At 46.2% G+C, this 26,565-nt stretch overlaps 1 protein-coding gene across 11 annotated transcripts in view; it reads left to right on the top strand.

The window, feature by feature from the left end:
• DNAH9 (dynein axonemal heavy chain 9) overlaps nucleotides 1-26,565 on the top strand; it is a 399,480-nt gene that overhangs the window by 353,237 nt on the left and 19,678 nt on the right. For all 11 annotated transcript variants that reach the window (XM_073310874.1, XM_073310873.1, XM_073310875.1 and 8 more), the window contains 3 exons: nucleotides 18,328-18,555; nucleotides 25,458-25,649; nucleotides 26,213-26,404. In XM_073310874.1, coding sequence (XP_073166975.1) covers nucleotides 18,328-18,555; nucleotides 25,458-25,649; nucleotides 26,213-26,404 — 612 coding nt within the window. The remainder of the gene's footprint in view (nucleotides 1-18,327; nucleotides 18,556-25,457; nucleotides 25,650-26,212; nucleotides 26,405-26,565) is intronic.

The raw sequence follows: 26,565 nt of genomic DNA, 5'->3' as shown, positions 1-26,565 counted from the left end.
TATGGGCTCTAACTTAGCTATATATGAGTTACCGATTTCCATTTGTGGCCCCGGCAGTTCTGCCAGCAGGCAGCAGTGGATGCTTTGCTCAGGATTGTTCCATAGCGAGATCTTACAATCAGACTTCTCACTGTAACATTCTTTCCTTCGCTGAGAAAGCATTAACAAGCTGAGATAGGAGAAGGGTGTGAAGCTGCTGTTATTGCATTTCTTTTGAGTATACAACCTGTCTGCTTTGCCTCTCTGTGACAAGCCCCCCCCCAAACCCCGATAGCTTTAAATAAACACAAATACGAACACTAGATTCCTTCCCCACCTCTGATGTATCTCTACAAATGCCCAGGAACCTGAAAGAAGCAAACAGGAATTTAAAATATTCTTTGGAGTCCTTTGCATAGGGGGAAAAGCAAGTTCTGTCATTTCCTGTTTTGTGAAGATCTGTAGCGGCCCTTAATGAGACAACAATTTTCCTTTTCAGAATTCCCAAGTGTCACCGGTGCCTCCTGCCCTGATTAAAGTCAAACCGTGCATCCTGTTCTCAAGCTTCACTTTAGATCCATGTAGAAATCATTGTCATCAGCCATGCAGCCCTTTTCAGTGGGGGCTCCTGACATCTTCTTGTAAGAAAATAATGAGCTTGGACAGCAAGTGATGTGCACTTCCCGTTTGTTTATGTACACAGGCTACGTTTCTCAGAGCTGGGGGAGATGAACACCGGCTGCTTTCTCCTACACCATAGGACTCAGAGCTAAATAATTAGTATTCAGGGAAGGCAGCACGTCCCCCCCAGTCTAATGGCAGAGGCACACTAATGATGAGGGTCAGGTTCTTACTCCAAACAGGCCTGGCCAGACAGGGTGAGATGGGGTGGGCTTTGCAGCTGGACGGAGCATTTTTATAGCTTGTCCTTGGTCATGGAGCTCCCTGAAATGGGTGCTAAGGACCCAGTGGCCACAACACTGTGAACATCTGATGTGAGAAAACGTGGATTTCACAGTGTTCAACAGCGAAGCCAAGTTAGCCCAGCCTCCTGCTGGCAGGCGAGCCCTGCAGCAGGCAAGCCCTGCAGCAGGGGCTGGTGCAGCTGCCTGGGGGAAGGGATCCTCATGCAGATGAACTCCCTGCCTGTCACACCTCAGCTGTGCCTATGCAGGGTCTGTGCCTGTCCCACATCTCAGCTGTGCCTGTGCAGGGTCTGTTCCTGTCCCGCTCCCAGGAGTCTGTCTAGGATTCTCGGTGCAGCCGTGACAGAGAAAATACAAAATTAATCATCACGAGGCATCACAGGTTGCAGCTGAATTGCCCCCCTTGGCCACTCACTAGACTCATAGACTCTAGTGCCAGAAGGAACCACCGTGATCATCGAATCTGACCTCCTGCACACTGCAGGCCCTAGAACCTCACCCACCCAGTCCTGTAATAGACCCATAACGTCTGGCTGAGTCACTGAAGTCCTCAAATCCTAATGTAAAGACTTCAAGTTACAGAGAATCCACTATTTACACCAGTTTAAACCTGCAAGTGACCCGTGCCCCACACTGCAGAGGAAGATGAAAATCCCTCAGGGTTTCTGCCAATCTGATCAAGGAGAAAATTCCTTCCTGACTCCAAATATGGTGATCAGTTAGGCCCTGAGCATGTGGGCAAGACTTACCAGGCAGACACCTGGGAAATAATTCTCTGTAGTAACTCAGAGACCTCCCCATCTAGTGTCCAATCAAAGGCTATTGGGGGATATTTGCTGCTAGCAGTCACAAATCGGCTACATGCCATCATAGGCAGTCCCATCATACCATTCCCTCCATAAACTTACCAAGCTCAGTCTTGAAGCCAGTTAGTTTTTTTGCTCCCACTACTGCCCTTGGAAGGCTGCCCCAGAACTTCACTCCTCTGATAGTTAGAAACCTGCATCTAATTTGAAGCCTAAACTTGTTGATGGCCAGTTTATATCCATATGTTCTTGTGTCCATATTGGTACTTAAATAACTCCTCTTCCTCACTGGTATTTATCTCTCTGATGTTTTTTACAGAGAACAGTCATATCTCCCCTCAGCCTTCTTTTGGTTTGACTGAACAAGCCAAGCTCTTTCGGTCTCCTCCTTGGATCATCCTAGCAGCCCTTATCTGTACCTGTTCCAGTTTGAATTCATCTTTCTTAAACATGGGAGACCACACTGCACACACTATTCCAGATAAGGTCTCATCAGTGCCTTGTGTGATGGTACTAACACTTCCCTGTCTCTGCTGGAAATACCTTGTCCAATGCATCCTAGGACTGCATTAGCCTTTTAGACTGCTGTGAGGGGACTCCGCTGCTGTGCCTCTGGGTGTTTTAAGCTCCCTTGGTTCTCAGAAGGCTGCAGCAATGTTTCTTCCCTTGGCCTTTCCAGCACATTTCCTGGGCAGTGACTTAAAGTCTGCTACCCCTTCATGGCAATGGACTCCTCAGCCCACTTGCTTGAGCACCCCAGGACCAGTGCTGACCCTCAAGATACCTCAGTAGCCTTAATGACACCCTCTTCCAGAATGCCACCAAAGGTGAGAGCCTTCTGGATTACAGTTTAACCCTCTCAGAGGGCCAGATGGCAGTTGTAAAGCAGATAACGCACAGATGCACTTTGCATAGAGTCTAACACCTTATTCAGTCTTTCGCTTAACAGATAAATCACAACAGAATACAGAGCAGACAAATTAGTAAACCCTAAATACATTTTCCTGCCTCCGTTTCCTCATCACGCCAGAGCATTGTTTGGACTGGGGTCAGGATAATTGGGGTCATCCAGGTCCTTTGGCTGCAGAGCTGAAACGTGTGTGCTGAAACATGGAGTCTTCTCCCCTCAGCTTGTCCCCTCTGACCTTGGTCCATGGTCTTCCTTACTCCTGTCCAGACATTCTGTGTGTCACACCCCAAGCTCCTTTCGTGTGGCTCTATGTATTTCTATATCCCCTACCAGGACCTGACTTTCTTTGTTCTATGTTTTCCACTGCTCCCCTCTGAGAGGTAGGGTAAAGCTGGTTGCTCTTATGTGCAGTTATCGCTCGCATAATTATTGTGTGGTCAAAGCACAGTCATTAGAGCTAAGCACTCCTTGTTGTCCTCGATCGGGTGTGTACCTGCTGCAGGTCCTGTCCACAGTGCTGCATACATACACAGATGCTTTCAATGATTCAGCAATTTCTTGATAACTTTAGAATAACTTCATAATGTCAACCAGAACTCATAGGTTGTACAGACAGTGCCCCCAAATCAGCACACTAGGGCACAGGAATAGGGGAAATGGATGGCTCTGGTCCATTTGTGTTATACACACAGGGGGGTCCACATAATCTATCACCAAAGTCACACTGAGAGCATCTTTCCAGCATTCTCCCTCATCTCCGTTTTTCTGTTCATGTGTGAAGAGGTGACATTTAATTTTAAAATGGATCTAGACCTAGTGGTCAATCCATCATTTGAGACTGGACCGGAAACCCCAGAGTAGGGAGTAGTCCTGTGCTGGCCCCTGGGTGATCCAACAGGCCCTTATACCTCCAGCTGTTCTCTCTGGCTGGCCTTGAAAGGAAGCTGTCCCAGTATCTGTCAGTGGCTGTACTCCTGAAGGCCTTCGCTAGATGACTAGCTGTCGATCACATTGCCCTGGGCAATGGGGAGAAAAGGGTGGGAGAGAACAGTCCTATTGCCACACTGCAGGCTCAGCATGCAAGGCCTGTGGGGTTCTTATTACAAAATGGATCCCTGTCTAAATTCTATCTGTTGTGATTCCCCTTAGCCTGACCTCTCTCTGTTTGGGAATCACCTGTTACATAGTGGGCACTATCACAGAAGAATAGTAATAATTATGGTCTCAAGAGAGAGCAATTAGAAACACTAGACCATGTTGAGGTAAAATATATACATCAAGAGCATTGCTTTGGGCAGCCTGTCTCTCCAACTCACCCCTTTCTTCCCACCTGCCTTCTCCAAAGCTAACTCCGTCTGGATCCATTCTGCAGCACAGCAGCATATGCACAGCACTACCTTTAGCCCCTCACTAACACAGTCCCTCTGGGAGAATGGGCTCCCTCTATACAAACTTCCATTGTGGATCTGTCTCCAGACAAACCCAGCCTCAGATGCAAAGAGCAGCCAGAAGGCAGGGGCCACACCTTCAGCTTCATTAAGGCAGCTTTTTTCAATTCCCCCTAGTGCAAAGCAGCTATTCATGTGGCTAACTTGGCCTCCCGAGGGTCTCCTCTGCACAGGAAGACTGTCCAGAAGAAAAGAGCCTCCCATTGCAGGACAGGAGCACCCAGGAGCTGAATTTTATGATGCTGTGGGCCACATTTGACCTTTGAGCTGAACTCTCTGCTCCTACTTCAGAACCTCAGGCTAGGAAAGTAGTCATCACAATCAGCAAACAATGTTCACGAGCCTAATCCCAGAGAAATAAACTCCCCGCATTAGCATCTGCCACTAGCAGATCCTGACAATTTGATGCCAGGAAGAGTTCAAATGCTAGTGATTCCCAATTTAACCACAGTCCCCATCCATTAGCCAAAATGCCATTTCCCTCACTTTGTGATCAAGTTAATTTAATTCTTTCTTGAGTGTCTTTCCATTTTCATACACTGTTGCTTCACTAAGATAGGGTCATGTATTGAATTAAATAAGAATAGCTCCTAGACCAAAGCTGTATGCAAATCTAAAGGCTGCAGAGCACTTCTTATTACATGTTACACACACTCGGCCCTTTTCAGTGTGTGTTCCACAAGCAGTGTGAGCCACATGTGGTGTATGCCGTATGCTTCTCCCCAAGGACCGATCAGGACCTCTCTCAGCATGTGGTGTTTACATTGCAGCAGAGTGTAGCAGAACTGTGGGATACACTCCCCTGAGGGCGCAATGTATTGACCACTAATGTCCAGTATACCTCTCCATCAATAAAGAAGAGATCGCTCTCTTTCAGGAGAGCCCCAGCAAAGCAATGGCAGCGCTGGTCAGCTCATGTCCCCAGGACCTTCTCGTCGCTGGGTGCAGCTGAAAAGAGTAGAAATGGTGTCACCCACACCACCTCCAATCCGTGTCTCCGGCTTGCCCTTTTGGCTTCTTCAGTGCTCCAAGCTGGGAGAGGACCCCTCTAGTCATACCTTTGGACCAAGGCTGTGGGTGGGGTGAGACTTCTGACGTCTGTTTGCCTTCCCTGCCTCTCCTCATCTGACTGCTTAGCACTGCTCAGAGAGACTTAGTTCCTGCTCAGATTGTCAGCACTGCCCTGCAGCGTAAGCTGTGTCCCACAGCACTGTTACAACTGGGTCAGACCAGAGCTCTCCGTCCCAAACTCTGGGGAAGGTCAGATCAAGATAGGGACTTTGCCATTCAACCCTATTTTCATAAAGAACCAAACTGGAACCCCGAGCCCCAGCAGCCTCAAACTCCTTGGAGGTTTGGATTCGGATTCAGTTCCAGATCTGAACTCTGGGCTGTGGTAGGTGCTGCAGCTCTAGGGTGGGGGAAACAGGAAATAGGAGGCCTTTCTGGGGCTACCTCCACCACCCTTAGGCCCAGAACTCTGCCAGGCAGGCCCATCTCCCCACCGAAGATATGGGATCAAGGAAAGAAAAAAATCCTTGAGGATGGAGAGAGCCAGAGACTCAAGCTGCCACTTACAGTTGCAGAAGCAGTTTCATCAGGGACCTTCAGACTCATCAGACAGCTGGCTAGCTTATACTCTGAATATTGTTCTCCCTCTGTTGAGTACCTGCCAATTTCAACCCCAATCCTAACCCCTGCCATTCAGCTTACTTCAGTATCTCTCTGTCTACCCTCATGCCTGCCATCGTCTTCCCTTTCATTCATCCCCAATCCCGTTACCGCTCTTCCTTTTCTTCCTTTAGCTAATCTTTTCCTGTCTTCCTTTCTCTCCCACTCTTGCCCTAGAACACATTGAATATCTACTATAAAATACAATGTAAATAAACAATGCCCCACCCCAAAATTGACAACAGAGATCATGGAACAGCACTTTCAGACTATCACTCTGTTGTATCTCTTTCCCCCACACCGTATCTCTCTTGTCTACCAAGACTATAAACTCTTCCAAACAGGGACCATCTCTCAGCATATATTTGTACAGCACTTAGCACAATGAGGCCTCAGTCTCACCTGAGGTCTCTAGGCACTACCATAATACACGGAATAGTTAATAATAATAACTAATGTGACACCAGCACATCTCTAGAAAAGAGCCATTAACATTGCCTTTGCTGCAAGAATCATTGGGTGAAATCCTCTGGCCTGTGTCATGCAGGCCAGAGAAGTTGATCAGAGGGGTCCCTTCTGGTTTTAAAACAGATGACTCTCAGGTACACCTTGCATTTTTTACTTGCCATCCCCAGTTCCCTGCTCCTAGAAAGCCCTGAAAAATGTGCACATGTAATTGACTCTTTCTAGGGACACAACAGTGGTGAAGTGTGGTAGGTGCCCCCAAAACAGTTGTATTTCACTGCTTCTTCAAATATCAGTCTTGTTTTCTCATTTTTTTGAGCATATGAGTCTGGTAGAAAATAAGGAGAACTCCTTCATGTTGGCTTTCAGAAGGCCTTTGACAAGGTCCTTTCCATGAGGCTACTAAAAGAAACTAAGTAGTCCTTGAAGTAAGAAGCAAAGTGTTGTCATAGGTCGGAAACTGGCTAAGAGATAGGAAACAAAGAGTAGGGATAAATGATCAGTTTTCATCCTGGCAAAAAGTTAACAATGGCAGCCACAAAGTTCTATACTCAGATTAGTTCTTGTCTGGAAAAGAGAGGGAGCGGGGAAGTGGCAAAATTTGCAGATGGCAGAACATGATTTAGGTTAGACAAGTGAGGAACTTCAAAAGCACCCAGCCAATCAGGGTGACTGGGCAACATGATGGCACATGGCACTCAATGTGGATAAATACAAAGTAATAGACATTGGAGGGGAATATTTGAACTACTCATGCACCCCATAATCCTTCCATATTTGAGAGGGGGGTCGTGAAGATAAAGCCATACACGTTTGGAAGGAGCTCAGATACTATGGTTTTGGGGGTCATATACGTACCTAGATAGATAAAACTAGTAGCACAGGGGTCAAACACAGGTTCTTCTCTGCCTGACTTTGGGCAAGTATTACTGACAGGTTCTGGAGGAGCCTTAGGACACCAATGGTAAATTGGATCTGTGCCCCTCTAGGCTACTGACAAGTAGTGGAAACATTGTGTCCATTATTTGAGGAGATTGTGAATGGCCACCCATAGCAGGGGTTGTTTACTTAAGGAATTGACTTTGAGGTTTTTGACATAGTTAATCTCTCTAATTATCACCCAGTCTCTAATCTCACTTTTTAGGGAGACGTTTATGACACAGTTGTGGTAATCTGACAATTCCTGGAGTCCTCAGATGGCCTCCAGTCTGGTTCTAGGCCTGCATATTGCACGTAGACAGCCCTAGCCCCAGTGGTTGATCTGCTGCAGGCCGAGAACCAAATGTTTGTGCTGATCATTGTAGACCTGTGAGCTGTCTCTGACCATGCTGGCATGGCCATGATCCTAGGTGAGGAGAAATGGAGGCATTCTGGACTAATTGTATCTTTTTCTCATGGGACGACATGCTACACAACCTTATACAGTAAATGCGAATGAAGGAATAGGATTCCAATGATTCCATTGTCCATCTGTGGATAGCTCCCATTTTTCTTCAAGTGGTTGCAGACATGTGTTCCACTCAGGTGTGCGCGCACCCAGTACAACAAAGCTGGAAATCTTTTCTTAGCAGTGCCCACAGTACCTGTGTCCTGTAGCCCCTCCTCTAGCTATGCAAGGGCAGTACCACCCCAACTCTACTCAGTTCCTTCTCACCACCCGCTGCTTGAGCTGAAACATTCTGTGTGGTATTTTACCTCACTTTTTTCTGTCACCAGAGTTTCCATGATTCTGGTGTATATAGTTAATTATAGTGACACCCTTAAGTTTTTGTTAGTTAAGTAGGGTTTAGCCTGCTGAGATGCCTTCACCAAGTTTTAAACACCATCTGTCATATGGAGTGGCTATCCCCAGTAATGATCCCTACACTCAGTGTTTATTGTGCCTTGGTGAAGGGCACATTGTGGAAAGGTGCTCCATCTGTAAATGGTTCAAGAAAACACAGGTAGCAAGATATTTGTACCTCAAGCAATACCTTCTGAAACAGGACATGAGATCCACCTTGGAACTGTAGACTTCCACAGATCGTCCAGTCCCAACTCAAGATGTTGCTCCAGGCTCAAGGTCTGATATTTCCCCTAAGAGGAAGGGGGATTATTCTCCTTCCTCTGGTCCTCTGAAGAAGAGGTCTTGCAAGACAGACGAGGCCATTCCAGGACTTGAGAGATTCCCCTTCATCTTTTAACATGCACCAGGATTCTTCAGGTTCGCGGGATGGAGTTGGCCCATCTAACCACTTCCCAGTACCACACCGAGAGCTGTTGGACACTGTACCATCGACCTCAGTACTGGGCATGGGGCATGTGTTGAGTATGACACTGACAATGTCGGCATCAGCACTGACTGTCTCTACACTGTTGGCGTCCCAGGTTACATCAGACCCTGCTCTGCCTCTCTGATTCATCGATAATTCAGGAGCACTCAGCTGCTGTGGCTTCTTCTGCTTTGGCTGTGTCCTCTGTACTGCCTGGTCTGTTTGCAGAATTGTCTCAGTCGGCAGCACCATATTCCACACCACCTAAGATGCAGAGTGCGGAGTTGAGGTCAGTCCTCTTTTTGGTACCAAGGGGTCCATCAGCACAGACACTCTCTTCAATACCAACAATAGCTTCAGTTCACACGTCATTTTTGGGATTGATACCAGTCCCAGCTTCAGTATTGTTGTCTGCTCCTGTGTCAGGTGGAAGTACAATGCCTATTTTGGTACAGTACTTAACTTGTTGACTGTTCTTCCATCCTTGGTTCTGATGCCATTCCCATATTGGCATTTGGATGAGACTGGTTGTTTGCTTGGTCCACATTTGGGGACATCTTTCTCCTCTCCCTTTCCTTGAAGGCAACACTCTCGGAAGTCCTTGAGGCCATCCTTGGATCATCATCCGTACTAAGATAGGCATCTTTCCTGCAGTAGGGACAGGGACTCCTGGCCCCATACCTCCTGGACATAATTGCCATATCCTTCTCCCCAGTGGCCTCCTTGGAATATTTGGGACCTTCCTTGATCTACAAGATCCTGTTCTTCAACCCAGTCCAGGATAAGGTTGCCGACCAAATCTGCAGCCTGTCCTTCTGACCCACCTCCACTGCAGATTTAGTCGGAGGTCATTCCCCCTGGGCCATTTCAGCCTGAACCCCTCATACAGGAACAAGTGCTGCCACAGGGAGCCTCCACTGGCCCTTCCTTCTCCTCACTGAGTGATTCACGGTAGTGGGCTCTCCTTCCCTGTGCTTGAGGATTTCAAGTCATAGCAGAACCTCCTGATGTGTTAGGTTTCCACCTTGAGCATGCAGGCCAAGTTCGTGCAGGAGAATACCCATAAGTTGTTGCATATTCTCCAGTCCTCAACCTCAGGCAGGGTAGCTCTTCCCATAAATAAAGCTCTTTTGGAGACTGCAATACCCAGATTCATTGCCACCTACAGCGAGGCATTCTGACAAACAATATTATGTCCTGATGCAGGGTTTTGAGTGTTTCTATTCCCACCCAGCCCCCAAACACTCTTGTTGTAATGACAGTAAATGATAGATCATTGCAGGGGAGATACAAGTCCATGCTAAGGACAGGAAATCTAAGAGAGTGCATTGATGGAGAGGAAAATTTATTCAGCCTCATTGTTACAGATGCACATTGCAAATCAGCAAGCGTTGCTATCTAAATATGACTTCGTTGGTTGGGACACTGTGTCGAAATTAACTGATAAATTGCCAGAATCATCCAGGTAAGAGTTTGCTGTTCATTGTGGAGGGCCATCTGGTGGCCAGAACATTATTAGAGTCAGCACTGGATGTGGCAGATGCTTCCCCCAGAATTATGGTGTCAGCTGTGACTAAGAAAAGGGCCTAATGGTTACAGAATTCTGGCATTGCTCCTGAGGTTCAGCAGAGCATAGAAGACTTGCCTTTTGATGGTGGTTTTATGTTTTCCAAAAAAACTGACAAGACTTGACATTCTTTTAAGGACTACTGGGCTACGGAGTGTTTGTTGGGGTTTTATACCCCATCCCCAAAGAGACGTCGTTATGGGGGTTTTCAGCAACAGCAGCAGTATTGCTCACAGTGGGTTTTCCAGCAGTCATCCGTTACTGTTAGACAGCAAGACTTCTCCAAAATGGGTCATAGGTCACAGAGGAGGAGATCTTCTGGATCCAATTTTAACCAGCCAGGCCGCCCTCCTCCAATGTCAAGCAAGCAGCCATTTTGACTTGCACATCCAGGACATTGTATAAGTAGGGGCATAGCGAGCAGATCGAGGGACGTGATCGTCCCCCTCTATTCGACATTGGTGAGGCCTCATCTGGAGTACTGTGTCCAGTTTTGGGCCCCACACTGCAAGAAGGATGTGGAGAAATTGGAAAGAGTCCAGCGAAGGGCAACAAAAATTATTAGGAGTCTGGAACACATGACTTATGAGGAGAGGCTGAGGGAACTGGGATTGTTTAGTCTGCAGAAGAGAAGAATGAGGGGGGATTTGATAGCTGCTTTAAACTACCTGAGAGGTGGTTCCAGAGAGGATGGTTCTAGACTATTCTCAGTGGTGGAAGAGGACAGTACAAGGAGTAATGGTCTCAAGTTGCAGTGGGGGAGGTTTAGGTTGGATATTAGGAAAAACTTTTTCACTAGGCGGGTGGTGAAACACTGGAATGCATTGCCTAGGGAGGTGGTGGAATCTCCTTCCTTAGAAGTTTTTAAGGTCAGGCTTGACAAAGCCCTGGCTGGGATGATTTAATTGGGGATGGGTCCTGCTTTTGAGCAGGGGGTTGGACTAGATGACCTCCTGAGGTCCTTTCCAACCCTGATATTCTATGATTCTATGACATCATTCCAACTGCGATCTCTCAATCCCCATCTCTTCAGTTTGGGGACAGCCTGTCTCACTTTTACAGTGTTTGGCACACAGTAACCATGGACAAATGGATCTTAAGCACTGTGAGATTGGGTTCAGAAATCCAATTTCTTTGGATTCCCCCTTCCCACTCCTTCTCTCTTCAGGGACCACTCTCACAAGCCACTGCTCCTTCCGCAGATTCCATTTCTGCATTTTTCAGGAGCAGAGAGGAGGTCCCCCTGCAGCAGGAGGGAAAGGGATTCTCCTCCTCCTCCTCTTGGTCCCCAAGTCCACGGGAGGAATGAGACCTAGCCTCGATCTCCACAATCTCAATAAGTACATCTTTCAGTCCCCCAGCCACCTGCTGCTCCAAGGCCCTATGGGACTGCTGCTCTGAAGGCCTCCAGGGCGGCCTCTGGGACCACTGCTGCTCTGGCAGCTCCCAGGAACAGTGGCACCAGCCACTGATTAGGCAACCCCAGGGCCAGCTGCCCAGCAGCAGCAGGTGCGGCTTGTCTCAGAGTACGCGCCAGCAGTGGCTGATGCGGCTGGCCGCAGGACCGCCCAAGCAGTGGCCAGTGCAACTGGCCCTGGGGCCACTCCAGCAGTGGCTGATGTGACTGACCCTGCAGCACCCAGGACCGCTCCTTGGGTGCTCCCTGGGGCCAGCTGCTCGGGCAGCCTTGGGTCAGCTGCAGTTGCAAAAGTCACAGAGGTCAAGGGAAGTCATGGGATCTGTGATTCCCACCACCTCCATCACAGAATCGCAGCCTTTTTCAGCCTTGACTTTTTATTTTCTTTGAAGATGGGATGAAGGGTCAAGCAGTCTCCATGCAAATGTTTTCCAGGTGGGTAACATCCTGCTTTTCACTGGTTTAAGGGATAGCTTGGACTGTGCCTCCACAGAGGTTATGAGCTCATTAGACAAGGGCCAAAGCGACATCGATCTCATTTCTCGGTGATGTTTTTATATTGGACATTAGCAGGTGTGATATTCCCAAGGGTTCAATATAGTCTGTTGAACAACTGTGTCCCCCCAATTCTGCAGTGTTTTACACTGTGTTTTACACTGAGAGAGCCACCACTCCTGATCTGCTCTCACACAGCGTCCAGCGTGTGAATCACTCCCAGCTATAGCCAGCCACCCATGAATTACACTGCAGGGCAACACCAGCAAACTGCCAGTCCCAGGCTTCCCCCAGCATTGTGCGTCTTGTACTGCCCAACACCTACCTGGACAATACAAGCTCATATAAAATCTGTCATTTAATTAATAGAAAATTATATGCACAAACTGTGTTATCTCAAATGGAGTTTCTCAAACACTTTAGTCCAAGCACACTGGTTTAGATAAAACAAGTTTATTAACTACAGAAAGAAAGATTTTAAGTGATTACAGGTAATGAGGCATAAAATCATAATTGGTTACAAGTAAACAAAAGGTAAAATGCATCTAATACCTAATTTAACAAGCTAAGTGAATTCAAAGCAAAGCATCTCTCTGACCACATGCTGTAGCAGTTTCACCGGCTGAACTCCTTTTAGACAGGCTCTCTCCCCAGTCTAATAATGCTTCCTTTGTCCTTCAAGTGTTGTTGCCATGAGTATAGATGAAGGGAGAGATCATTTGGGGCCTCTGTTCTCCATTTTTATATTTTTTCCTCCTCTTTGAGAATCATCAGCAAATGATGATCAGGAAACAGAAAGTCTGTGGAACAGAAACCTCCAGTTGTTTCTTTGCCAAGATGTAAAACAACTGGAGGTTTTTGTTCCACAGACTTTCTGTTCCCTGAACATCATCTGCTGATGATTCTTTTTCTGCCAAGGAATAGCCACTTAACCAGCTGATAGTCCATTTGATTTTATTGACACCTGGCTGAGGTGTCAGTTTACCTTTTGTCTTTGAGGAACTGGTTTGTGTCTGCTTTTCTAAACTTTGAGCAAATGTTGTACAGTAGACTCTTATAACTTTACATACAATGTTGCCACACATACTTTACCAGGACAATAATGATCAGTAAACTGTGAGTTTTCAAATGATACCTCAGAAGGCATACTTGGTACAAAATCCATCCTAGGTTTGTAAAAAGTGTACACATGGAGATACAGGCAGTCACAACTGCTACTTTGTCTTCAATATGTACTTTTGCCAAGTATGCTATTATGACTGCAACTTGATAAGATGCAAATTTTAGGGAGGCAGTTCTGCAATCATTCTTTAGGCTCTGAGCCCCATTGCAATTTGGTGCAAAGGAACTGAGGCTGGTCAGGGCAACAGTGCCCTTAAATTGCCCAGGGAAGAGCTACGGAGCCAGAGGGCCTGAGCACTGCCCCTAAGGGTACTGCTAAGCAAAGTTCTCTGGCTTTGGTGTGCTGAGCACACGCACACCTGAGTGGAATACACCTCTGCACCCACACCTTGAAGAACAACAGTTACAATACAGGTAGGTAACCATCTTTAACTGATGAAGGGAGCCCTCCCTGGACTGTATGCTAGGGGTTCTCATTGTCTAGCCTAGTTCTCAGATTTACTGTACAGAGTTATGGTTTTCACAGTGTGTTTCTTGAGATGATCAGACCTTGTAAAAATGGCTAGTTGTCATTACTTTGGAAGGTAATTTGGGATAAGGCATGAAGCAGAAATTCCCAGCAGTCTCCAAAATGTGAAGGGGCTCCACACAGTCTCACACTGTAGATGAAGGGAATGAATTCTTAAGTAAATGCTGGTTTGTGTGTGTTACTATTTCTGATCATTACTATGGCAACCCCAGCATCGTGTGATATACATCCTCTGTCAGAGTAAAGCTCCTTTGAAGTATATGGCTGAAGAAGCACTTCGATGTTGCACATGTACACTCAGGTTCACTCGTGTTCACAGGCATACTCGCTCTGGCTGACACACCCTCTGTAGAACAAATGGTCATTTTATTGCTAAAGTGGTGATGTTATTGCAGGGGTAAATTTGTGGCAATTCTCTCTTTAGCTTCCTTTTTTCTGCCTTTCCAGTAGTTTGACTTCACCAGTGCTTGGAGCAGGCGCTGGCCTTTCTGCATGGATCCAGCTGCAAGATCTGGCTAGCTAAACAAATAATAAGGAAAAAAATCACTTGAAACTTCAATTTCACTTCCACTTGAGACAATTCCGCAAACGCAGACTGCGAGATTTGCATCCCTCTGCATGCAGCCTAGCCATAAGCCTTAGCTGTAAATATATGGGGGATTCAGAAGTGCTTTCCAATGCCTACTGATGTGCACTCATCCAGACCTGACTCACACAAGAACTCTGTCACAGGCTTCAAAATCTGACATAGAAAAATATATGGGAAAGGAATGACATGACTATTTAACCCCATTTACTATGGGCCCTCCAGAGCTAATTTGTGGAAGCGAAAAAGATAGAAAACTGGTGCAACATACGCTTTCAGAAGTGTGGTGGAGAATGTTGTTTGACTGGCGGGAAAGGCTCATGCAGTGGAGCAATTTGCAGAGTTCCCCTCGGAGTTATAAATCATCTTCACAGTATTACAGTCCTTTTTTCCTATGAAAATTTGCCCCATTTTCTTATTTACTTCTTTCCTTTGAGGGACTGTTCATCTGACCGAGGCCATAAATCCTTAATGCCAACAAATTGTATACTATCTGTTTTCCTTTTTCCCCCCTTCACTCTATTTAAATTTTAATAGTTACATAAAAAAAGAAGGAATAAAGCATAAATAGACTGTCTGGAGTTGTTTCTCCCAGCACTGACCCTCCATTAGCCATCAGATCAGAAATGCTCTTTGCATCAATCTTCAGAAGGCTAGCAATACCGGCAAGTATTGTTCAGTAGCATCACATCAACACAAGTTGAATCAAAAGGTTTTTTTCAACCACATGATTCTGTAAAAAAAAAACTGATGTAGAAAAAAAACCATTGTCATTCTGTATCTATTCTGATACTTAAGGAACAATATTTCTGGTGTTGAGCTTTATCCATAAAATGTTAGCTCTCTATGGCTGGTTGTGTGTGTCTCTCAATTCTTGTTTTGTTATTGGACTAGTAGTAATAGAGCATGTTGATTGCCTGGACTCTGGGATTTCCTTGCCATTTCTAGCCCTGACTGCGGTGGGAAAGAACTGCTGCATGAACACTCAGGGTATAATTGCATTTTGTCCCCTGTTTTTCTCACTGTTATATTTTACAACAGAAAGGACCCCTCGGGACCCATGATTCCCTCCTGCTCCACTTAATACTAGCATGGTCCCAAATCATTAAAGGAAACGAAAGCTGTGATTTTATTTATTTATTATTTTATTTATTTAAGCTCTAAACTAGAAACCTTGCATCCTGTCGACATGAATGAAAGCCATACCCGCACCCTCTCCTTCTGGAGTATCATTTGATTGGAACTGAGGGATGCAAGCCACTTCCTGTGGGAGAGATGTATCTAACCTCTCCATCCAGTGTCTGTTCATTCCCTGGACAATTATTCTTCTCTTTAGTACTACGTGCATTCCTGAAGTGCCACCACTGCGGAAGCTGCATACTTATTCATAAACCTCACTTCTGGCCCAGACTAGGCTCCAGCAGAGGTCCTGTGAAAAAGAACCATGTGATCACATAATTATAGATTGCATTGTGATGCATATGCACATGGGGGCCAAATTAAAGTTCCATGGACAGCCTAAATGCTGATATTTCCTAGCTTCTGAGTACGACTTTGAAGTTTTAATATAACATTTTAATGTTGATTTTTGTATGTCATTTTGTATCGATTAAACACTGCCTTGTATGTAGGATAGTGGTTCCCAAACTTGTTTCGCCACTTGTGCAGGGAAAGCCCCTGGCGGGCCGGGCCGGTTCGGCCGAACCTGCGAACGCGGCAGGTAAACAAACCAGCCCGGCCCGCCAGGGGCTTTCCCTGCACAAGCAGCGGAACAAGTTTGGGAACCACTGATGTAGGATAACAGGCCTCAGTAAAAATCTGCCTAACATCAAAACACAATACACACACTAGCTGCCTTGCAAACTGGACTAAAGTGCACCATCATCACTAGGTGCCTGCCAAGAGAGAATTCAATCCCAGCTTCTGGATGAATGCCTTCTACAAAGAGCCCTACACTGCAAGGATAGTGATCTTTGCATTTGAAAAACATGGTGCCTGGGTCAAAGAAACAGAGACCCATTGACTTGTTACCCATTTAAACACAGCCCCATGGGTTTTGTTGTGGTCTCTGCATTTTGCCTCCCCTTTGCACCTCCCCCTGCCTCCCGGTATTTTAAACAGTCCCTGTGGCTTTGCTGTGGCACATTCCACGCTGAACTGCAGGCAAAGCATGCTGCAGGTAGCACTAAAAAGATGTGGGAAGTAATTAGACACTCAGGGACAGATTTTCAAAGATTATTAGGTGCCTACAAATGCAGACTGGAACTTAGTGTGATTTTCAAACATATCTAGTGGTCATGTCTATTGAAATCTGTGGAGTTACATGCCCAACCTCCATAGGCTTTTCTGACAGTCCCACCAGTTGCCTATTTTGGAGTGCCTATATACCTTTGAATATCTGGTTCTCACACAGCAGGATGCAAATCCAGAAAGCTACTCTGAAGTCTGTGGAGCTACCCCAAGTAACACCAGAAGAGAATATGGCTCCTATTTTCTGATACTAGCAAGATAACTGGTTCAGGGAATGGTTTCTGGGCATAGCAAATGTGTAGTCTAACTGAGTTAATCAGCAAGGTTGGAGGAAGCCTTGCTTCTGTGTCTCCTTTCACTCTTTGGCATCAGCTATATACAGGCTGTGGTCTCCATTAGGGGTCAATCTTTGCCAGTAGGTACCTTGCACGTCAATGGGATATAACTGCAGTGTCTCAGATACCCTGGGTAAATGCTGACTTTTAATGGCAACTATTGTACAATATCAGTAGAGAAATCTGTACTTACACACAGGACCTTTGCCCCTAAATGCAAAGTCATGACATGGCAACTGGAAAGGGCACATCACTGGCCCAGCTTAGCACACCACACAGCCCTATTTCTATATATAACCTAGCACACTCTGCCTTCTCTTCAATATGCCACCTGCAGCAGCCTCTAGCTAATGTAACACCAGCCAGTCCTTCGTGCCTCATGTCAGGTTCTGTGTCTCAGTGCTAGATCATCCCCGAACCAGATTCCTGGGCAAAAGTACTAACAGCTGTGGTTCTGATCCAGGCTGTTATCATACTGTCTCAGGCTTCCCTCCTTTCCCGTGGAACAGACAAACAAACCAACACTGCTGTTCACCTTCTCCTCTACTCCTGGCCACAACCCCTCCATCCGTGTCTCACAAGAGGGACCAGAAATGGGTTCTGGAGCAGCAGTGGTCACATCCTCCCAAAGCATCTTTTCTTCTTATCCCCATTAACTTCTGTGTAAGATTTCCTCTCTTTTTGGTTTCTGTGTTCTAGGTGGTGTTGATCATCTTGATGGATTGTCAGTTTCTATGGCACCTGAGCTTTTATCCACCTTATGTCCCCTCAACTAAGGGTCTGGATCAGTCCCAGGCCTCCAGAATTTAGCCAGGCGTTTTCCAGTATTTGTCATCCTCAACTAATAAATAACTGGGGAAAGGCGAGTCATGCTGCCAGATCATTTTTACCCACAATCACCAGCTGTCTGTGCCCTGCCTCCTGAGTCTCTCAGAAGAAAGGCCCATTTCCTGTCATGTCAGTAGAATGGTCAGCTGGGGAAACACTACAGGGTTTCCACCAATGTCCCACCTCTGTGTAGCCCTGAACAAGTGTGTGTGTTAATTTACTGATGGGCGTTAGAAGCCCATTCTCATTAGAAGCCCAGTTGTACGAATAAACAAAGCTTAGATGTTGTGATGCTGAAAAGCCTGTTAAACTTGGTTTCCTGGGAACGGACATCTATTGATACTGAGCGTGAATTATTTTACTAAAAATTATCAAACAGTTTCATTGCATCTGTCTGAAGAAACTCTCCCTTTTCTGGGAAAATAATGCGGCTTCGACAGCCTTACATTAATGTAACAAACAGAAGATTATCATGCCTAAGAAAACAAACAATCTGAGAGCTGTTTCTCTAATCGCTAGTTCTTTGTCTTGATTATTTTTAACTTTAGAATGTATAAAATCTCAGGCCTTAAGTCCACTGTATGTCTGCGGACATGAATTACACTCTCTGTTAGGAAAGTTATTGACTTCTGGAGTGTGAGGGGACTCCTTAATCTCATCTTGGTGCTATATTTGATGGCTGCTCACTCCAGATGTAAATGCCAGCAGTTGACAAAGTATTGTCCAATTTCTCCGTACTAGAATATCCATCTGGTGGCCAAGTGGCTGAGTTCTCTGGAGAAAAAACTTGAGCAGCATAGTGAAGGCAGCCACCAGGAGTTCCGCATCTTCATTAGTGCAGAGCCTGCTCCTTCACCTGATGGCCACATCATCCCCCAGGGCATCCTGGAGAACTCCATCAAAATCACCAATGAACCTCCAACTGGGATGCATGCCAACCTGCACAAGGCCCTGGATAACTTCAACCAGGTATGGTGACATTCCATAGGAATCACTGGCTTCCTTCATGAGGTAGCTACAATAACCAAACAGATTGCTGGATTAGTTAAGAATGAGTGTATCCAGATGCGCAGCACAATGTACGTGGCATATCTGCTACCTTCTGCTCCCAGGTGGCCACTGCATAACCTTGTAGAATCTCTGCTTACAATCTATTTAGGCAGCATTGAGTGGGCAAAAGGGGCGGGGGAGTGGCACTCTATGTCCAAAGTAGCATTACCTGTTTCCAAGTCACTGACAGTTCAGAAGTAAGTGATCTGGGGCACCTGGCACTGCCATTGTCAGAAGACAGGATACTGGGCTAGATGGACCTTTGGTCTAACCCAGTATGGTCGTTCTTATGTTATTATGTTCTTATCTAGAACACTTATGGATCACTGTCTTAACAGATAAAGCACAAGGCATGATGTCTGCTATAGGTGATCAGCTCCTTACAGAACTATGTATAAATGTGTAGGGAAAAAGCTGTGTGATCATGGAGGACTTCAGTCTGAGTGACACATTCTGGAGGTCTCATGTTGCCAGTACTAAAATCTCCTTGGAATGTCTAAAGATTTTAGATGATAATTTCCTAATTCAAAAAGGGTTGCATCCAACTCGAGAGAATTCTGTATTAGACCTCATGTTGATAGATAAAGAGAAATTGATCAAAGAACTAAAATTACTGCTAACTTAGGTAAAAGTGATCATGATTTGATCTCATTTATTAAGTGCCAACAGAATAAAGAATAAAGTGCCAACAGAATAAAGTCCAGATCAGTAATATATACTTGGTGCTTTAAAAGGGCCAGTTTCAAAAAGCTAAAAAGAATTATGAGCCAGATCAGTTGAGAGAGAATTCAAACAAAGAAACAAACAAAATAACACCAACCCAATGATAATTTAAAACTGTTTAAGGACATTTTACTAGATGCCTAAAAAGCCACAACCTGGCTTAGAGAGAAAGTAAAAGCAAGTGTAAAAAATAAAAATAAATTGTAGTAAAGTGGTCATTAAGGGGTAACTAGGTTACTCAAAGTTTTATGGGTTAGAGTCATACGCCACCTTCTCCCCTTACTTGATTTTTCAGTTAGTGTGTGTGTTTTCCTCCAGCTGGTTTGTACATATTGACAGGTTTCAGAGTAACAGCCATGTTAGTCTGTATTTGCAAAAAGAAAAGGAGTACTTGTGGCACCTTAGAGACTAACCAATTTATGCTCAAATAAATTGGTTAGTCTCTAAGGTGCCACAAATACTCCTTTTCTTTTTGTACATATTGGCACTTAGCAGTCCCTTTACAAAAAATGTGTATAACAAATGGAAGAAAGTGGAATTTGATAGCAATGATTATAAATCAGAAGCTAGGAATTGTACAAAATTGAAAAGGGAAGCAAAAGGATATGAGGAGAAATCTATGGGTAGCAGAGAAAAGGAGTTTTTCAGGTATGTTAGGAACAAAAAAAATCCTAACAATGGTATTGATCTGTAACTAGATGGAAATGGTAGAATTGTCCATAATAATGCGGAAAAGGCAGAAGTGCTCAATAAATATTTCTGTTCCATATTTAGGAAAAAGCCAGATGATGTATTTGTATCATATGAAAAACTTTGCATTCCAACAGTAACTAAGGCAGATTCTGGGTCTGATCTGAGCCCCAAAGACGTGGAAAAGAAGGCCTGGTATCTTTTGCTCCTCTCTGTACCTGGACTCAGATGCACATGTGTGCTTGTGCCCTGGGGCAGGCCATGCTCTTGTTTGTTATTCAAAGTATCGAGCTTTGTGCCTTGGCCCAAAAAGGCAGGCAAACTCAGCTGCAGGCCTCACTGAGGTCAGACCCTCTGAGAGAGACCCTCAGATCTGTCTTCAGATCATGGCTCCATTATCAACCAGGGACAAGTAGGCCATCTTCAACATCCCAGCCCCATAAGAACAACAGCAGATGTTGGTAGGAAGCCCTTAATTTTATGTCTGCATGTTACTACACGAGTATTATACACAATCTATACCAATAGACAACCACACAGAGTGGACGTTAAAACTCAGCATGGGCCCCCAGTTATTACTGTACTGTGGTATCTGAGATATGGCACTTGTCTCTTATTCTAAGTACATGGTATCTCTGAGACCACAGCGTGGGAACTATTCACAAATGTCCCTTTTCTTGGTAACCACTGTGTACGGAGAATAGGGACCGACTCTGAATTAGATTCATTTTTCAGCTGAATATTTAAATAAAGAGGGAACAACTTGATAGCCTGTGAGTGATCAAACCACCTGAATCTCATACACTCTGCTTGGACAGGAGCCTACAAGGATATCCCTGAGCACTGGTATGGAGATTCAGTCTAGAGTCGTCTTCACTTCGAGTCAGCACTGGGGCAATGCCATTTCTCGTGCTAGGGACTGCTGTGATATTGCCTGTCCTCTCTTGTGGATGGGATAAAGCCAAGGCCCTGGCCACTCATGTGTATCAAGAATCCTATGGCATCGTTCCCTAGAGACTGGGGCATTACCCCCAGGCTTAGCCAAATCCCAGCTGGCTAGCTGTATTCTGTCTCCCTAAATCCCCATGCTATTCTTCACTTATCCTAAGACAGCCCTGGATCACCAGCTGGTGCAGAGCAGCTGCCTTGTTCCACCCACAGTTGGGCAGTGAAGTCACACTTTCCCATGCAGAGGTCTCCCAGCTAGAGCCCCTGTTGTGGGAAGTGAGGGAGATGGAGACCATCTACCGCAGAGCAGTCCCTAGGGGCATTCTGACTTTGTCAGCTGCTTCTACGCATGACAGAGCAGCAGGTGGAATGCTCCTTAAAAGATGCCCCCCTGTGCCCACATGGTGCTTCTGGCCAGTAGAGAAGGTTTTAAGGCTACTGTTGGCGTGGCCAGTCATTGCTCGTTAGGAGCACAAGCATCAAGCTTTGCAGGGTGTACCCCTGTGTAGTTGTTCAGGTCCAGCTGCAGTGTAGCCTGCAGCCCAGGAGCACAAGGGGATCCAGGCCTGTCAGATGAAGGTGCTGTGTCATGTGTACTCTGTTAGATGCTCTGATTTTGAAGGCATCTGCAGTATAAGGAAGAGAGTCTCCAGGGAGGTGCAGGTGGGAGGTTCTAGGTAGGGGTTAATGTGAACAGTCAGTGAAGATTATTCCATTTTTATCCACAGCCATTCATCATTTTGAATTGCACAGAAAGTCCCACAGAATAGGGGAGGGGGAACCTTCCCCCAAAGTAATGTTTTCATCCTGCCTGTGCTCATTTCAATCAGATAGTAATTAACATTTTCTAAATTGCTAGAGCATTATAAAATGCCTCTTATCACAAAATCCTGCAATGTGTGGGAGGAGAACCTTTACACCTCATTTCACTGCTTTGTGTTCCATTCTTGCTCAGCGTATGGAATGGATGTTCAAATTTAGTTCAGCTGAAAGCCACAAGAAGGCTTATTATTGTACACGGGGAATATTGTTCTGGTTTTGTAGCTAAAGAAAAGGTTGGGATTAAATAGAGAGAGAGGCCAAATGAGGCTATGAGCCAGATCCTTTCTCAGGTTTCATTCAGACCAAAGTCCCCTTGAAGTCACTGGGAGGTTGCCGGAGGAAAGAATGGGCTCCGAGCATGGTAGGATGCTTTGACCCTGTTCTTTCATAATATCTGCAAAACAGTGCCCTAAAAACCGAGGGAGTTTAGAAGCTGCTCCCTAACTGAGGGGACAACAGGGCAGTGATTGCTCATGATGCCCATGATTCCCATTAAACAAGGATCAGCACATTTCATGGCAAGCGGGACCTCTATTCCCTAGCAAGGTCCCTGAATTCTGCAGTGGGGCAGTGCAGCAGCCTGGGAATCTGCTGCAGAGTTGGGTAACCTAAGAAATGGAAATTGTTAACGAATGGGTGTGAAGTTAAATCATATAATCAGTATAGCAACCCTTTGTTTTACGTATTTTGCTATTAAATTTTGTTTATTTTATGCTAACCTCACTCCCATCTTCAGTTCTCAATGTATCAACAACACACAGCTGCATCAGAGAGGTCGTCATTGCAAAGCTGGAAGTTTTGGCACTGAGGAGACATGGAAGGCCATTTGGGATTGTGGGATGAAAACGTGGGCTGGATGTGTCTGCCCAAAAAATCAGCAGTGAAATAGTTAACAAGGCAGGCACTAAAATAGTTGTCATTAGCTTTCCATGTGAATGCCGCAATGAGATGAATGGGTAATACACTCCTCCCTGAGCTATGGTTTCAGGCTGACTGCAGACTCAAGCAGACATCACTGCACTGGCTCACACCAGGGTCGTCGCACTGTAAGGTTTTCTTCCCAGTCACAAGAAATAGAAATATTTTTAAATAGCAGCTTGGATTCTAATGCACAGTTCCATGGCAAAAAGGGCGCTCCCGTGGCTGCCGTTACCATGACTTGGGTGCATGAAGGGAGCAGTGACCAACAGAAAGACCAGCTTTCAGAAGCACTGTAGAGCCGTACCTCTGGCACTGGTGTGCCAGAAGCCATAGTGGGGGGATGGTGTCTTAGCTACAGCAAAAACCCTGAGCCTTTCTGGCTTTAAGTCAAAAGCTGCAATGACAGTCACAAGGGGAAACAAGGTGACAGTTACAACGGGTGCCCAGCTAGGATGGGAGCGATGGAATCAGCTCCCACTTTCAGTTAGCGGAGCCTCCCACCCCAAGTAGGATCAGGCTCACAATTCCCTGCTGGGAGGGCTCCAATTCCCTCATGTTTAGGGGCTGCTGGGGTGCAGGGCTCTGTGTTTTGACTTTATGCCCTGTACATCCTCTTCCTTGCTGTGAGAGAGACTCACTCCACTAGAGATGGACCCAGGCAGCTTGCCTCCCACTCAAAGCCTTATCGCTCGCACGCTCCCAGCTCAGCCCTGAAAGCTGGCTTCCTTTGTTCCTCTTCATTGACTCAATGACTCAGGCTCTCCGCCCCTCCACCTCCCAGCCTGCCAATAGTTCGACACTGCCCGTTACCTACTCACTATGCAGAGCGCAGCCTGGAAGATGGGCATCAGTGCATAGCGTCAGAGGTCCAGTTTTGTTATTCTCCCCACTACTTGGCAGTTCCTGCTGGTACATGCTGGGTGTGTGCTCAGTACAAGAAGGTTGTATCTATCAGGTGAAAATGCTGGAAGAGAGAAGGCAGTTAGGCTTGTTTTCCTCAGAATGTATCATCCATGGAAAGGAAACCCCTCTCGGGTAATGTACTGCTCTTTCCTCTGGTCCTGACCTCCCTCAGGGTAAATAATGCTAATGAAACCCTGGAGCACCGAAGAGTTCATTTTCAGGCCGCAGTGCTACAGTGCTTCTGTTACAATGGTGACTCCCGGACAGTTCTCTGTCCCAGACTCAGATCTCTGCTCTGGCCTGCTGCACCCCTCGTTCCCAGTCAGCTGTGCGGGCACTAGTCACCCGTAGAGCTCGGAACACAAGAGGGCTTTGCAGGCAGCCAGTCTATGTGGCGGATTACATTAGTCAGAGCAGGCAGAGTCAGTACTTTAGGCATGCCCACTACAGGGGCCTATGGTTATGGCAGGTGGGCAGTGCCAGTTCACAAGCCAGGAGTCTCAGACCCAGGGACTGAGGCAGGGGTGAAAGGCTCTGGGCTGTTCTCTTCTCTTTGGGGCCCTCAACACTGCATCTCTTTGGTTTTAATCAGTTTATTGAGCCTTTGACAACTCATCCTGCCAGTCTGCAGCCAACAGACTGCCAATGGGTGAATGCATGCGTGGTTTGGGACAGGTGGGAAGTCCCTGACAGACAACAGTTTTGAGGAGTCAAAGCACAGCCCTCCATGCCCCATGATTCTGTGACCAAAGAATCATTTGCCAGACCCCGAGCTTTCATGCGTAGTACTTGCCATGGTTAAGAAACCTCTGAGAGAAACCTCTGTGTAACCCCGGCAGCAGTGTCTGCTTAAAGCACTCCTGCAGAAGAGATGTGAACTGCCCCATTGATCTCAGTGTGGTGTCAGTTCACTGCTGATCATTTCAGTGGAAACATCCAGCTAAAGTGCTCATCCACTATTGCTGGGTGCAGCAGCAGATATGGGAGCAGAGGAGAGCGAGGCAGCTAAGTTGCTGTAAGAGCTAGTGAGATGGGGAACAAGGAATTCAAGCACAGCAAAGAACATCAGGTCCCCTTGATTGCTATGCATAAGGAGAGGGGGAGAGGAGATGTGTCTATTCTCAGTGTCAAAGGTCTAAACTCCCCCTGGGGGCCAAAAGCCCAAGCTGTCCCCTCACCTTTCCAGGGACCAAAAGCCCTGGTCGTCCAAACCTTCTGCTGTCCCCATGACAACTTCAATAATAGAGCTCTGCAGTCAATAACTAGACCTGCCCGCTCAGTGCTTCAGGGGGTATTTAATATTGCAGTGACATAGAAAGCTGCCACAGCATTTCCAGTCTCATAGAAACCAGGGACCTACCCTGATTCATGAGTTAATCAGAGCTCAGAGAGGCTCCCCCTTGGCTAGCTGAGGCAGGAGCAGGGCTGTGAAGTGTGTGTATGTGGTGAAGGGAGGTTCTTCCCCCAGCCTTGGTGGAATTCACCAGGGCCCAGCCCAGCCCCCCAGGCCATGCATTCTACCCAAGCTTTGCACCGCAGTTAGCTCACAGCACTCTGTAGGCTGCAGACCTGGGCACTCATCACTGTACCAGGGAACATTTGGAAGGTTTGTTCAGTACTATATGGGCTCAAAGCTTAATTTAAAACCCCAAACTGCTTAGCAGAAATGAGTGGATGAGGCTGCTATGTTGCAAGGACACTGGGCAAGAGGATTCGCCAGGCCCTGAGTTCATTAGTGTTTGTGACCCCTGTAGAGCCCTGAGTTGGAGGGTATGGTGGAAATGCACAACATTGCTGATCTGTTTCCATTTCAGGACACGCTGGAGATGTGTGCTCGGGAGAACGAGTTCAAAAGCATCCTGTTTGCCCTCTGTTATTTCCATGCCGTGGTGGCAGAAAGACGCAAGTTTGGGCCCCAGGGTTGGAACCGCTCCTACCCCTTTAACACTGGAGACCTCACTATCTCAGTCAATGTGCTGTACAATTACCTGGAAGCCAATTCAAAGGTGCATGAAACAAAAGAATCAGCTATGTGTGCAGATTGTAGCCCATATGCTTATTACACATCTGTTGAAACGTCTGAAATCTTTTTCATTAAGTGCCAATTCCCCGGCATCGTCAGGCTTTCTAGCTTAAGAACTCAGTGTATCTTAGGGGGATATGGAGCGGCCTCTGCTCCACTTGCATCTGTTGCAGCTTACAAACTACACTTAGATAAAATATCAGCTCTGGCATGTGCAAGTCTCCTCCCTGCCATTTTAGGGACAATGTTTGGAAATGTTTGGCTGCCTAGCCATCTATGTTTAATGTATGGAACTTCAAAGAGATTCGCTTCTCATCGGGAAACCCCACAAAATCTGTTCTGCAGGCTGGGTTTCTCTGGGCTGCTCTCCTGCATGTAGTGATTTAACTGCTACATGATATGCAATTACTTAGAAAAATGAAGTGGTGAAATGAAAACATTCACCCTGTAGATCAGTTCTTTGCTTTCCTGTCTGCAGCCCCATGATGAGGTCAGTGGAGTTGCATCTGCATGGACTCTTTCATGCCCTCTTGGTTCATTATTTAGGTCCCCTATGATGATTTGCGCTACCTCTTTGGTGAGATTATGTATGGAGGTCACATCACAGATGACTGGGACAGACGACTTTGCAAAACCTACTTGGAGGAATTTATTAAGCCAGAAATGCTGGAGGGAGAACTTTTCCTAGCTCCAGGATTCCCTCTCCCGGGGAACATGGACTACAATGGTTATCACCAGGTAGCCTCTTTGTTTGCTGGTATTATTTATACTGCTGAAGTTAATGTCCTCCATAATCACCTTTTAATCTGTCATAGGAGACAGTGAATAGGATTGCAGAGTTCCAGCTCATCTTGTATTATTTCCTGTTATGTTCTTTTTCTGTAGCTGTTAAGCATCCC

This window comes from Lepidochelys kempii, chromosome 14 (genome assembly GCF_965140265.1).
Source record: "Lepidochelys kempii isolate rLepKem1 chromosome 14, rLepKem1.hap2, whole genome shotgun sequence".
Lineage (NCBI taxonomy): Eukaryota > Metazoa > Chordata > Testudines > Cheloniidae > Lepidochelys > Lepidochelys kempii.
The sequence above is the reverse complement of the archived record's forward strand: the minus strand, read 5'-3'. Positions and strand labels throughout refer to the sequence as shown.